Below are 15,275 nucleotides of genomic sequence, written 5' to 3'. Positions count from 1 at the left end.
ACCGATATCTAAGTTTTAGTATCGGCTGATACCAATACAGAAAAACAGCACGGAAATATGGTAACAAACGGTAAGTTTCATTGTGTGGAAAAGACTGGGATCATTCTATTGTGTAAGGCAACATCAGACTTGACTGAAACATTTCTTTCCTATTTTTTTAAAAAGAAACTGGTATAACTCGTTCAGTGCAATTAGGGATTCAAAATCCAATGTAAAACAAAATATTAAATAATAAAGGAGCTGAAATTGAGAAAAAAAATAGCTTCACTAGCTTGGTTGGTGGACTTTCAAAATAAATGGCAATCAGCTCTTTATATGGTTTAGTGCAAATGGGAATTAAACATCCATTACAAAAGCATCGGAACAAAACAATAGCTTCTTTAGCTTGGTAAAAACTAAAAAAAAGATAAAAAATATTATTGGTATATTGGTATTCCCAAGTTTTTTCACCATTAGAGGGGGCAGAAGCCCCTTGGATAAATGACAATGCTGGACAGGACAAGGGGAATTTATTTTTTTTTTTAAAAATTGGCTGATATGAATCAGCCCATTGTCACCGATACCCGATCTCGAATTTTCTTCGATATCGGTACCGATATCCGATCCAAATATCGGATCGGTGCATCCCTAACTTAAAGGGTTTTTCTTAGCCCACATCTCCAGTGACAATATTGAAAATCAGCATTGTGGTTTTTGTTTAATCTTAATTTTATCAATAAGTAAATAAACTGCATCAGATTTACTGTATAGATGTCTAACTGACATATCTGCTTAAATAAACCTGAGACACCTGAGTCGGATGTTAACGGTGTCCCCCACGTCTTGTTATCGGCAGGTCTTCTTCGCCTCAGTGCGTTCTGGAGGCAGCAGTCAAGTTTTCTTCATGACCCTAAACAGAAGCTCCATGATGAACTGGTAACCTGCATCTTCCTTTGACCTACAACCTTCCTCTTCTTCCCCCTGAGCATCAGCCACCGACTGGAGGAAGGGAGGGATGACAGGAGGACGGTGTTTGTGTGTTTGTATGTATGTGTGTGTGTGTGTACTCGTGGATGAAAACAATAAGCTGCTGAATGGACTGAGCATCTGGAGGAGGAGTTAAACCACAGGAGTGTGCCCCTACTTAGAAACCCTCAGCTGTAGGGGGCGCTCAAGGATGTACTCTGCACCGCCTGCAGAGTAAAGATGACTCCATAAACTGTCGGCAGACAATGTCTTCAACTCTGCTGAAGACTGTTGAGCTGCACTGGTGGTTGATCTTGAGACTTTAAAGGACATGCCAAGTAGCCTTTGAGCTGTGGAGAAGTTCTTTGTGTAGCACATCAGCGACTTTCACACAGGGTGTTCACACTGCGAGTATGTCAGAAGATTTTTGGTGGCGATTCAGATGTTGTGACTGCAGCGAATCCCTCACTGTGCTCTGTTGTTGTCGTGAGTGAGCAAAGTAGCATTAGATAGAAAAAAACACTTGAGTTTGTCTCTGAATCTAACAATAAGTGCAAAACGTTTTGAGAAGTGCTTATATTCACCTCGCAAAGCCAGTATTGCTTCGCTCATTGCAATTTTTTGCCTAGATCTGGATCCTTTTCGTAGAGCGCCTGAGAGAATAGAACATCCTCACTAAGCCTCCTGAATTTGAAAATCAGTCTTTTTATCCCTTGTTTCATTTCACAATCAGAGCTGCAAGGGTTTGAGAAGCAACAAACAAAAGCACCAAGTCACTGAGCGAATATGGACAGTGCCAGATGAAAGTTGACAATCCTGAGAGAAATGTGGGGAAATCACTGATGGTTGATTGAGACCAAACAAAGCCTGCAACAAAATGACCAGTGTAAACAGAAAAAAAATACACAGTCAAGTCAACGTAATACTACTGTTAAAATGCCTAATCTGGCATTTTATGTTTGTCTTGTCACCTTCTAAAATGTTTTCCATGCACATTTGTTGAAGCAGACAGTTTTCTTCAGGCCCCATGGACATAATTTACTTGTGAATATTTAAATTTTTCTTTCAGAATCTGAGCTGACGCGTTCATAAAACTCCTTTAGATGTTAAGAACGTCCTCGTTCTTACGCCACTGGCACTGGCCATACTGCTAAACAGTTCTTTGTTTACCTTGCAATATGATCAGTGTGGTCGCTTTTTGTCAGCCGTTGAGAACAACATTGTTTAGTATCACAACAGTCAAGGGGTGCTTACTTCATCTTCATCATTCAAAAACAACCTTGTTCAGTTCAACATTCATGGCTATTCATGCACATCACCGGATGCAGATTGTAATCAAGCCTTTATTACATCAACACTGTAGCAGACTTATAAGATTTAATGAACATATTTATAGTGTTTTTTATCTTTTCCTGACACCAAATATATTTTCCGAGTTTAATTATTTAAAAATACAATCAAAATTGCTCAAGAATTAGCCATATTAGCTGCTTTCAGTTGCTGATCACCAGATCTCAGACCAGCTCAAATGAATCACCCTAAAGGCTGATTCTTACTCGGCGCAACCTCGCTCTTACTAGCTGGTCGCAAATGGCGCAAACGGTCACGTGACCCAAAATTCCGCCACGCCCCCCGTCGCAAGCTAGAAAATCCTCGCGCGGCGCAAGGGCGCGCACACAACTTTTATTCTGACTTCGCGCGAGCTCAACCGGAAACAGCTGACCAAGAAAAAGAAAAAATGAACACTGCAGAGACCGCGGTGACCGAGAGGATGCGCCTCTACAAACATCTGTACGACAAGTCTATGAAGTTACACTGGGACAACGTTTGACAAAGTTCGTCTTGTTGCAAAGGACGAACATTCCACCTTCTCTTCTGTTTTTGCCGCAGCCGCTTAGCTCTGAGATACATATACAGTTCTACACCCAGAGTAAATTCATTCCGCATCAGATGTGCCAGCCTCTGCTGAAGTGACACCACAGGTGGCATTGTGTATGCTTTCTTCGTATGCTTTTCAGCTTGTTTCCTCAACAGTGACGCCCGCTGGTCTGGAGAGAACTGCAAATGTGACGCATACTCGGTCCAAACTGCGCTAATGAGCTGAAGGAACTGTGAAGGGGCTGGCGCTTTCGATGACGTCATTAATGGTTCTCGAGCCAGAACAGTTGTGCGGTTGCGCCGAGTAAGAATCAGGCTTAACCAGGTAAACAGAACCGAATTTGTTTTAAACTAATCAAACAGCTTAGACTGCTAATCCCATTTGTGTCATGTTAAGGTTAGCAGCTACCAAATGTTAAATGGTCACTGCAATGGCAGGTGTTGGTGGTGGTCCTCTGTTCTTCAGCTGTGGGTTTCCAAAGCCATTTTTTGATCTGCAATCAGAAGATGCTAATAGATGGGTTTCTGTGCAACGTTGTATGCGCAACTAGGGGGCAGATAGCAGAATTCCACCCTGTTCGTTTGGCAGAGATAAGATCCTAAACGGCGATGACAAGGCAGTTAACTGATTAACTAACGATGAATGGAAATTGTTCAATTTTCCAAGGGGATCACAGCCCATTGGACTGGGGTCTAGTGCTGACTTTGTGTCGCAAAATTCTAAACTCTGATCCCATGTCATATGACTCATGCATATGTTCCTGCACACAGATTTTCCTCTGTAAAATCACTGTAAACTACATTCACAGTGATACAGCAACTCATTTAGAAATATGACATCTAGAACTGATTCAACTTGGAATGCGCCATTTAAATCAATAAATCCATCATCATGAACTGTTCGAAGTTTCTCTATACTTTGTATAGTGATAATAAAGGAATCTTGATCATCAAATATTCTGAGAAACAGCTATATCCTGACACTCTTTCTGACAATGATGGTTTGAGGTGTCTTGGACAGTAGGCGCCATTTCTGGGTTGCAAAGTATACCTTGTCATGAACTTTATTATATATTGAGCCCAGTGAAACTAATGTTATTACCATGCCTTCGATTTAGTCAGAAAAGGAGAGAAGAAACAAAACCAATGTCAAAAACCAGGTCAAGATCATACAGAAATAGTGTCAGCTTGCATTTTTCACAAATCTATATCAAAATTCTGGACTATGGAATACCTTCATATGATTGACTTATTTCATTATTAAGTCAATAGGAATTTACAAACAATGAAAATGTAAATTTGATAAAGAAGTTTTTTTTTTTACAATTTTATGATTGCCAACAGCAGTTTTACTGAAATGTTTGTAGGCAAGAAATTATGATTCTTAGAGAAAAGTTGAATGTAAATATAAAAACTTCCACTAATGCACAACAAAGTTTATATGCTCTCGTGAGGTGGTTTTCGTCTGTTTCCGAGTAGATTTGATGCACATCCTGTGGAATAGAAACAACTTTGTCACTTGCGTACGACCTGGCAAAGATTAAAATGACATGACTCAAAGGCTATTTCCGCTCTGAGCCGACAGACAATAAACTCAGTGACTGACTGGCGTCTTCCAAATATGATATAATATCCCAGATTTTTCCAGATTAAAGTAATTCCCAAATAAAAGCTCTCTCTATTTATCTCTTGTGGATGTCCACCACAGTTGTTGTTTATCCTCCATGAAATTTGTTTCGAGTGAGGACAATTATTTCTTCAACTCAATTACATCAAACCATTGCGCCGATCAATTTTCAAAAGATCCCATCAGATTTGCTTTGGCAGTAAATGGAAACCCCACAACTGTAGCTAACAACAACACAAAGTGTAAACTCCAGTACTTCTGGTTCTACTGTTACATGCGTTCTATGTGCTATCGATGGTACAGCTTTGAAACTTGGCTCTAACCTTAATGCCACTGGGTTGTTGTTCAAATTCTGGCAATATAGTTTGCTAGCTTGGTGTAAAATATAGATCACCTAGTTAGCTCCTTAAACCCCAATGTGCACTAGTAATTAAGACGTAGTTTTAAAGGTGGGGTTGTTCAAAGCTGTTCTCTGCTGAATCATCAAGTAATTTTCTGAAAATTCCAAAAAATCCTGAAACCAAAAAACTATTTCATCATTTGTTTTCAAATACAAAAATAATCGATGGCCCTTTTTGAACCATAATGCACTGATGTTGAATCATAGGATAATGATAGGTCTGCTCATAGTGTGAACACTCATCTTGAGTGCTGCTGCTGCTGCTGAAACACCTTCAGTCTCTTCCCAGTTGGTGATAATAATACATCATATGATCTGTAAAGCTCACACTTCTGTGTGTTCATATGTGAGTTACCTAAGGGGGCCACTGTACGATCTACGTGTGAAACTCCGCCTTCCGTTTTGCCTTCTGCATGTTGAAATACTCACTTTTGCACAGGAACTGAAGCAGCGAACAGGTGAACAAACTACTACCTTTACAGTCAAACGTGATCACTATGTTTTGAACACATTAAGAGCACACTTCTGTCATATTCAGCCATCACTTTAAAAAATGGGAAGCCGTGCAATGTATGGAGTGCATGCATACTGGTTCATCCATCTTTTAACATCATCTTTCTCAAAACATTACTACCAGGCCTTGTTATTTTAACAGCCTTTGTGTCATAGATGTTGTTCATGGTAATTTCATAACTGCTAACATCAGACACTTCATCCTTTTGAAAAATAAAGAAATAAAACATGCATTTCCTCATAATGAACACCGGGGGGCATAGTCCATAAATCAGACGGGGAAACGGACCGGACCACTCGTGTGTGAAACAAGGCATTATGGGAAAATGAGACATTTTACACATCACTGCAGATGATACACAGTCAGCTCCTATGGCTGCTTTGTCTTGGTTTGTTTCTGGCTTGGGGGAATGACAGTTGTATATATTGTACAATTGCTGTAACAGAAACAAGAAAATCTTCACATCATTTCTCACTGAAGAAACTTGGCGGTAGAGTAGTTGCCAACTCCGGGAGGTTTTTTACTTTTGTTGCTGTTTGTTGTCAACAGTGTTCATACTGCTATGTGTGCACTGCACTTGTGTAAATACTTACTTTGATGTTAACCTTTGCAAAGCAGGAGAGAACGCTGAAGAAAACAATAACTGTCTCGCATACTTTTTTACGGAAGCCAAGAGTGTAGCTTTGCCTGCAATTGTTAGGTTTTTTTTCCGGATAACGAAGCCTGTTCTCATGTGATTAGAAGTTCACTATTCTCTCTTTCTTAAGAAATCTGTATTTTGTTTTCTCGAGATCACGACATGTTACTATGAGAAAATGAGAACTGGTTTCTTAAGACCACGAGGTGATTATGTTAAGCTCAAAAATGAGCAGTTTATGTGTCCTCATTTCAATACTTAATTGGAGAGAATCTATCACAGTAAACGAAAGCATGTGTAATTCTGTTTGTTGCTTTGAGTTTCAGTAAAAGTTTAGCACAGACAGTGGTGTCTGATAAAAGAAAATATACTAACCTGTTGTTTCGAGAAGACAATCCTTGTTATCTGTAGATAATGACATAATTAACCCCGTCATCACTACAAAACAATCTTAATTATTTTTTAGATAATTAGACCTGTGATCACATTAATAATTTTTATTTCAAGCATGGCCACTCTTGACTTCCATAATTTTATTTTTTTTTCCATTTTCATTTTTAATTGTTTTTGTCATAGCTCTATAAATCTGTCCAGATGGAAGGTTTTTATGGCGTGACAAGCCAAGCACGGGACTCAAGCAAAAGTTTCCTCTTTGTAATTCACTGCTTTTTATTTAATTGTTCAATTTGCATGGACACAAACATGTTTTACCTGTTTTGTTATGAACTTGATACAAACTGCAGGTTTGAGGCAATACACTGGTGGGTTTGGCCGTGCAAGTTGGATGGTCGGAACCCTAAAGCATTTTTCACACAACGCTGAACAACATATCTTACCTTTCCTTGCTTTTATCTATCAAGTAACATTCATGATTGTACACTGCAGAATTATACAGTAATTGTTAATATGAATTTATGTATGTTAAGAGCAAGTAGGAGGGTCACTTTTTGGGGTGGACTGACCCATGGATGACTGTAAAAGCTGGTATTTGTGTGAGGAGACTGGTTCATCTTTTAATTGATAACTTTTGTTGTTCACGGATCTTAAAGGATGCGAAACACGCGAGCGTTGGCGCTTTAAGGCCAGCTAAAGCCTTTTACATGTGCAGGATGTTAGCATTGATCAACAACCTGTGAATAAAGGTCAGGAGGCAGGGTCCGTTTGAGAAACCATAGATCAAAAGATATATATACTGTAATAATTTTCATTATGATACCGTATGATCATTTTAGAGAAGGACAAAAAACAATGTTCACTTATTAAAGCTTAGTTGTCTTTCTACAAAATAGAAAACATAGCTATACTGTAAGAATTTCTAAAAATAAATACAATGTTTTTATTGTGGTATTATTTGTATTTGTATTTCAATTTTTGTATGTATCAAGACTGTGAACGTAAGTACGACTGTCAGCTTGTGAGTGCGTTTGAGTGTGTAGGTGAGTAGACGTGTGCACAGGTGTGTGGCATGCATGTGAGTGTACGTTTTCACCTCCTCTGAATCACTGGAATCAGTCAAAAGACCACCTCGGTCTGGTAAAACACATCTTTGATGTTGGGAATTCTTCAATAAATGTCCTCTCCTTGTACAGCAACCGCACGTTCTGCTCTGTTTCTTCACACAACAAAATTTGCACACAGTGGAGTTTTACTCTAATGAGAGATGATGAAAACTAGGAGAGTGCTTCCACATATGTATATACATTCAGAATGAGTCCGAAAATGACACAATCTCTCGATGAATACCTGCAAATCTTTCTGTAACTGTTGGTCCACATACAAAATATAACATGTAGTGAAAGATACAATACTGTGGAAAAGTCCTGAGATATGTCTCATTTCTTCATATGTTGTCATAAAAACTGAAATAGATATGCAGAGTTTGTACCACTGTAAGGAGCTTCAGAGTCAATATCTGGTCCGAGCACCTTTATTCTTCAACACAGCCTGAACCCTCTTAGACAAGCTGTCTGTCATTTCTTTAAGTAGTCTTCAGGAATAGTTCTCAAGGCTTCTTGAAGGACATCCCAAAGCTCTTCTTTGGATGTCGGCTGCCTTTTGTTCCATTCTCTGTCAACATGATCCCACACTGCTTCAATAATGTTGAGGTCTAGGCTCTAGGGAGGATTCATCCCTCCATAAGACCTGTTGCCACTGATTTTCAGTCCACTTCTTGTGTCATTTTGCACAGAAATAAAGGTGCTTAGACCAAATATTGACTTTCAAGCTCATTAGAACTATACAAACTCTGTTTTTGTCTCATATACTGTATTTATATTTATGTTTTTCCATGTTTTAATAAATCGCTGCATCTATTTCCAGTTTCCATAGTAAAATATTAAGAAATTAGGGCCAGCTGAACATATTAATTAATTTACATAGATAAACATCCCAGCACCGTTTGAGGGTATCAGTGTGTCGCTTGGTTGCCATGTTTGCATAAGACCTGGCATCCCTTTCTGCCTGTCTGCCACCGGAAGACGTAAACGCCCCCCACCCCCCTCTCTACCTTCTTCCTCTACGGATGCCGCAGTAAAGTTTGCCGCGCCTGCGCACTTTCGGTCCTCTTTTTTCTTGGAAGGTAAGTGTGGCATGGCGCGTGTTTCTGCCTTGGGGGAATAAATGGAATACTTTATTGGGTTTTAAATAAAACGATAGCGAGGTTAGAGGTACTAAAGGAGTCGTGAATTGATTTTTGAAGTCGTTGGGGTAGTTTTGTGATTTTTCTCAGTGAATGTGATCGGTGTCAGGGCAGGGTGTGGGTGTCCGATGTTCGAGCGAGCATTACCAGGCTGAATCAAAGGGACATGCGGCCTTCAGCAGCGCGCTCAGTAGACACCGCTCGGATTTATTTACGTTTATTGTCATTCAGTAACAACGTTGTGCTCATAAAGGCAAAATAAGATTTCACACACAAACTGCCGTCGACCCGGCATCAATTTGTGCTTTTATTTGAACGAAGCTGATTGGACGGCTACCGTTATTAGCATAGCGTTGATAGCATAGCATTAGCTCACACATTTTGAAAGTGGCTATGTCTGTCTTGACACTTTAAAAAATGTAGTTAGCTGATGTTTAACTTGATAAACGTTTGAAATTATTTCAAATCCAATCACCCAGGTTAACAGTAGCTTGTGTCAGCGCATATATCATAATAATTAGTCCGCACTGCACCGTTATCCATTGTAAACTAAAGGCCAGCTAGCGTGTTAGCGCTTCAGCTGATGTTAAAATACCACGATAATCCCTTCACAGAATTAACGCTCATTACTGCAAACGGTAAAGACTGTCTAGTTTTAGCAATTAACGTATGGTTATAGACTCAACGTTTTAAGTTAAGTTGAATTTAGTTTTCCAACTCGGTAAATCTCGCGGTAGCTTGGTCAGCAGTGAAGCCTCGTGTCGAGCCGGTTAGCTGTCCCTGCTTCCACGTTTCAGGGACGCTGCAGGTTCATCCCTTCCCTTTATTCAGACCTAAATTATTGTATGAGATGCACCACGAGCAGCATCTTATCTTCATCGTTAAAATACGATATAGACGTAAAATTAGTTGGTCCTTGGAAAGGCAGCAGCAGGTAGCGAGACGAGCAAGGGTTGTCTGCTAAACTGTAAATTTACTAACACTAATTTCAGTTTATCAAAGTTGTTCTGCATCTCCATTCTGTGACAACCAGTGTTACTAAATTGTTATTACATTTCTAATATAATAGTCTTTAGAACAAGTGTAATTACTATTTTTAGTCTGCTGACAAGGATTTAGGTGTTTAGGTATGTTATCGACCTACTTTTTGTCTATGCAGGCTGCAATTTGTCATGAAAATACAGGGCCACGATGCATATTACACTCATTTCTATATTCGAGAGTTTTAGGCTGTGAGTTTAGAGGGTCTGTGTGGCTTTGTTTGGACATCTTATATCGATCAACTTACGAGATAACAACATTAGTTATTTGGAGTGAAAGATGATTTGGATCAATATATGTCAGGTAATCCATGCTTGGGTAAACTTTTACATGGTAAGTGATCTGTAAATGTCTCTGCAGCGCCCCTGACCCATCGCACCATGGCAGATCCCGATCTTGACTTCACGACTGGCGAGTCTGGCGCCTCCGCCACCTACCCCATGCAGTGCTCGGCTCTGCGTAAGAACGGCTATGTTGTGCTGAAGGGACGTCCCTGCAAAATTGTGGAGATGTCCACCTCCAAGACTGGCAAGCACGGACATGCCAAGGTAAGTTTATCCTTCAAACATGCTAATGTAGCTTCTTAAACTGGGAGCTGCTGCAAGTCGTAAATACAAAGTCTTAAATGGAGTTCGGGAAAGGGGAAAGACCTCACCAGGGATGTGGCCATAAGCCAGAGACCCAAGGCTCAGCTTGGGTTAGAAGGATCTCACATTTCAGACCAATCTGATTCAAGCTGTCTGAACTGTTGCTTTGGTAATGAACAGTTATTTCCCTCAAGCACCAGGGTGCTGACACTTTGCCTGTCCGTGGGACACTCAAAATAAATGAGAATTACGAAGATTCTCTCTTAAAGTTAACACATTTAAGGCTTACAAAGAGGAACTGTGGTTCCTAACTTTTTCATAGGTTGTTTTGTCCTCTTGTTCTGCAGGTTAACATGGTTGGTATTGACATCTTCACCAACAAGAAGTATGAAGATATGTGCCCCTCCACCCACAACATGGATGTTCCCTCCATCAAGAGGATCGACTATCAGGTACACATGTGATCTTAACATCTCTGGAACTTTCTCACAGTCATGTCACTGCAGTATAACTCGGTCAGGACAAACATGTGACTGCTGCCATTTGTTCCGGGCACAATCGCATTGCTCGATAACATTTACTTTTTCTTGTGCATAAAGCTGAGCTCCGGTCTGGTTGGAGCTCAGACTAAGCATTCTTGTTCCTTCTTACTGCCTCATGACAGTTGTTTAAAAACATTATGGACATTTACAGGAAATCAATTCCATGGTAAACTAAATTAAACTTTGGCATTAAGGAGAAAATGTGCTACCCAGTCTGTTTTCTTATCTTGAATGTGTCCTAAATTTGTGCTGCTGCAGCCGGTAAGAAAGGTTGATGCAGCTCACTATGCAATGCCGAGTAAATCCAATTACCGCCTAATGTTTGTGTTGGGAGTAAATGCTAACTAAGCATCTTTTCAGCTATTGGTGGTAATGTGTTGGTGCTGTGCAACAACTGAACGGTCTTGCAGATGTACCTGAATGTACCTGATTGTCAGCTGTCTCAGAAAACTTAAATGTATATTCTGCTTTAATTTTAATGAGACTTGTAGGTGGTAGTTTAGCTTTGGTTTGATAACATGATAAAGGGTCAGTGACCAACTATATTGAAATATGTTTGAAGATATATTGAAACCATTAAAGGATAGCCGTTGATTAGAAATAATTTTTAACTCCTTGTATTGTGAGGCTCATTGACTTTTTTTTTTTTTTTTTTTTTTTCTCGAGGTGATCTTATTTTACTTGGAGGCTGCTTTTGTAACAGACTTCCAGTAATTATGAGAACTAAGGAAGACAGTAATTGTGTTCTGTTTGATGGCATTTTTAGTTCAGCTTGAGCCGAGACGGTTTGAGCAACTGTCAAAACAAATAAAGGTTGCTTCTGATAAAGATCAATGAATGCATGTTTCCAAGATCATTGAGATCACGATTACCAGAATAACTTACTACTTTGCCATACTTGAATAGCCATAAACTATCATTAATGACTTGAATACCTAGTAGTTGTTGTGTTGATGCGCAAAATGTTCCTGGACAGGATTTACAGGATCTGTTTCTTTTATAGATCATTCAACTCATTATTAGGATACATTGAAGGATTTTGTTGGTTATGGAAAGTGAGATTTGACTAGTTTTTAAAGCCACTCAAAAGTAAATTTGGGACCTAAAATAAAATGGAAAAAGGTGCACGATGACTCCGCATTATTAGATTTGGAGATGGTTGAAACGAAAAGCATTAAAACAACAAGGTGACTGAAAGGGGTGGAAACGAAAATGCACAATCCCTGATTTTTATTGTAAGAACTTTGAGTGGTTTGTAAGTGTTCCTGCAGCCTAGTATCCATTTGGTGAACCTGCAGTTTGAAGGGTCAACGACTACAGTGAGACTCATTGTCTTGAAACTGGTATTAATCTTGACAAACTGACTTTTCCAGCCCAAAAAAACACTTCACTACGAGTTGTGCTGTTGAAGCTGCTAACTGTAATAAGCTACAGCTGCTAACACGCATGTCAAAGGACTCTTTGTTCATCTCATTACAAAAATGATAGATTAATCTTTTGTGTGTTTGTTTTTAAGACAAATTAAGGCCTGTAGGAGGAATAACTTTTAGCTGCACTGATGCATTTCTGTCTTTTTATGTGAAAAAGGGTAGCATCTGTGGTGTTTCTGTGAACAGTTTGCTGTAGATACTGATATGAAAAAGCTGAATGACTGCCAGACTTTTCCACCAAGCAAACATAGTAGTTGTCATTTATGGATGATTTTGGTTTGAAACTGGACATGCTGCTTGATTTAGCTGTTTCTGCAAGACAAATGTGACCTTAAAGGGTCTCATGTTTGCTTAACAAGCAGGGTGTTTATAGTTGATATGGGTGTTGCAGAAGGAGGCGCCGTTATAAGCAGGTTTTATTCATTTGACTCTGAAGAGGTGTGGCTTTGCAGGCAGTCCTAACGGGGTCAATGTGTTGTCTTCCAGCTGGTTAACATCAATGAAAGTTACATGTCCTTGATGAGCGACAATGGTGACATCAGGGAGGACCTGCGTGTCCCTGAGAGCGACGTCGGCAAGGAAATTGAGTCAAAGTTCGAGGCGGGTGAAGAATTCATGGTAAGTTTTAAATTCTTAAAGATCTCTGGGTTTTTGTAACTCCTTGATTCAAACATCACCTTTTGATTTGCGTTATCAGAAACGGAAAAGACTGATAATCAACTCTGTAGGCAGCACTTGGAGCAGAAATAGTGTCTTGATATAAATCAGATGTGAGCTGAAGTTTCAGTCCTGAATTAGAGCAGAAAGTCGCTCCATGAGAATGTGAGCTGCATGTGTAAAGTTTCAGATGATTGACTTGAACACGTTGTGTGCTCTCCGCAGGTCACCGTGATTTCTGCCATGGGGGAGGAATGTGCTGTCGCAACCAAGGTCTTGGCCAGCAAATAGGGAGATGGACTTTGCTGCCCAGGCAACAAGCACCACCCACAACCATTCTCTTGCATTCTCATTGGTTCTGTCACCAAAGCGTCGGCCTTCACAGACAACCTCAAATCATTCTGTTGTGATTTCTCTCATCAATGATCTTTAATTTTTCTCTCTCTCCCCCCGCCCCGCCCCTTTCGTTTCTCTTTTCCATTGCTGTTGGGAATGTTCCACTGCAGCTCGCTGCGTGGTCCTCTGCCTGATCACTGAGGTTTTGTTTGGTAACAATCTACTTTATATAAAACAACTTCAAAAAATAATGATCAGTTGCTCATTCCTGCTTATTTTTGCCTTCAAAGTGTTGGTTTTGCCACTCACATTCCTGAATGTTTAAATAACAATGGGATTCAGCTTTTGTATGATTATTTTTTTTATATTCTTTAGATTGACTATAGCAGGTCTAAAGCCTTTTAGAGGGAATGGGAGGGGGCTGTTTGAGTTGTAAATGCAGAGGGAGGGAGGGATGCCCCAGTAGAAACTGAATTCTGATTTAGGTCGTCCCTCTAGCAGCCATACCGCTTTTCAGCATGGCCTTTGCTCTGGTTCTTAAGTGGACTGGGTGTGACAGGGTCAGATTTTCTCCTCATCACTTGGATTGGTGGTGGCCAGCACTTATGAGCGCTTGAGGTCCACCCCAGCATGTTTGAGCTCTAAACCCAAGAAAAGAGAAGGTTTGTTTGGTTTTGTTTTTTTTTTTTTTTTTTTTTTTTTTTTTTTTTTTTTTTCCTCCCCCCACAAAAAACAGAAACTTAAGTGATTTGCCCTCGTGATGCCAGTCTCTTGTCTGTAGAAGTTTGAGGGGCGTGACGGTCCAGTGCGCTCACACCTCTAATCCGCCGGGGCAGTCGAGGGTTAGTCCCGTTACCCCGGCCTTCCCCCCATTACAAAGAGTTCTATTTGTGTGTGTAGCGGTGTGGGCCTCCGAAATGTGGGAGGCAGTTTGCAGTGAGGTGTGCGTTTTCTTTTGAGGGACTCAATCGGGTTGGGGAGGGTGGTTGAGTTGCAAACTTATTGTTCACTCGAGGCCTTTGTCACCTGACTGGAGATGGCAAAATAAAACAATGATACAAATGGAGAAAAACTGCAAACACTGTCTGGTTTTCTGTGTCTAAAACATGCCTGCGAGTCCGGTTAGGTCCTCAAAATGGCTAAAAGCAATGGTATGGCTTGTTAAAGGAATGCAGTGGTAAAGTCCTTGAAAGCTATTTAATTCTTATATTTTTAGATTAATACATTTTGTAGTTTGTGCTCCGCACTTCAGGAGATGTGTGGTGAAGTGGTCTTGGTAAACACAAGGAAAAAAAGTTGAATATTAATGTTCTTATTTTGCAAGTTGTTTTCTGTGCTTTTAAAAAGTACTTTAATTCCTTCAGAAATGCAAGTAATAAATATTAAAAGCAAAAGTACCTCTGTTTTCTTTTTAAACCCAAAAGAAAATGTGTAAAAGTTTTTCTCTGGGTTTGTATTTATATTATTTTGTTCTTCCACAGAAAACAGGAGCTTAGTAGCTTCACCAGAGGCTTAAAAATACTGCTGTGAGTGATGCATAATGCAGAAAACCAGGAACTCCTCCAGTGTGGTGACATAAATTCTGAACTGGAGAAACTTTAAAGACAAAATTATAGCTCAACTAACTGCAAAAATGTAGAATTATATAATTTCTTTGCATTAAGAACCATGAAAGAACATTTAGGTCTGACATACTCGCAGTGAACAGTGTCAGTTTGTGACGAATGTACTGACTTATCAGAAACTTGTCACTAAATTTAATAATCTGTTTAAGTGGACAACATGTAAATATCCTGCATTTAGGAACCTGGATATGTTCTTATTCTGGTTTTGAGAAGCTTGAATATTTTTCCTCAATTTAGAAACCTAAATCTTTACCGGTCAGGACATTATCTGCTTGTAAAGATCTTATTACAGCCCTTGTTTCCTTTAAATTTAGCTTCCAAGCCACCAGACTTTCTTTCAAGTGGCCGAAAGCAACAGTTCTCCAGGCTTTCTGAAGGTCTTCAAAAGTTTTTCTTTTGACATTTGCTCCTTTTTCAA

At 39.7% G+C, this 15,275-nt stretch overlaps 2 protein-coding genes across 4 annotated transcripts in view; both read left to right on the top strand.

The window, feature by feature from the left end:
- tnikb (TRAF2 and NCK interacting kinase b) overlaps positions 1 to 7,593 on the top strand; it is an 84,442-nt gene extending 76,849 nt beyond the window's left edge. For all 3 annotated transcript variants that reach the window (XM_075452805.1, XM_075452804.1, XM_075452803.1), the window contains one exon: positions 836 to 7,593. In XM_075452805.1, coding sequence (XP_075308920.1) covers positions 836 to 919 — 84 coding nt within the window. In that variant the 3' untranslated portion in view covers positions 920 to 7,593. The remainder of the gene's footprint in view (positions 1 to 835) is intronic.
- Positions 7,594 to 8,508: 915 nt separating this feature from the next.
- Positions 8,509 to 14,311, top strand: eif5a (eukaryotic translation initiation factor 5A). The gene is made up of 5 exons (XM_075452231.1): positions 8,509 to 8,579; positions 10,041 to 10,228; positions 10,615 to 10,719; positions 12,726 to 12,857; positions 13,122 to 14,311. Exons 2-5 carry the CDS (start codon positions 10,061 to 10,063, stop codon positions 13,185 to 13,187), a joined length of 471 nt encoding a protein of 156 aa, XP_075308346.1. The 5' UTR covers positions 8,509 to 8,579; positions 10,041 to 10,060; the 3' UTR covers positions 13,188 to 14,311.
- The last annotated feature ends 964 nt before the right edge of the window (positions 14,312 to 15,275 follow it).

Source organism: Odontesthes bonariensis, chromosome 20 (genome assembly GCF_027942865.1).
Source record: "Odontesthes bonariensis isolate fOdoBon6 chromosome 20, fOdoBon6.hap1, whole genome shotgun sequence".
Classification (NCBI taxonomy): Eukaryota; Metazoa; Chordata; class Actinopteri; order Atheriniformes; family Atherinopsidae; genus Odontesthes; species Odontesthes bonariensis.
This window is presented reverse-complemented; position numbering and strand designations above follow the sequence as displayed.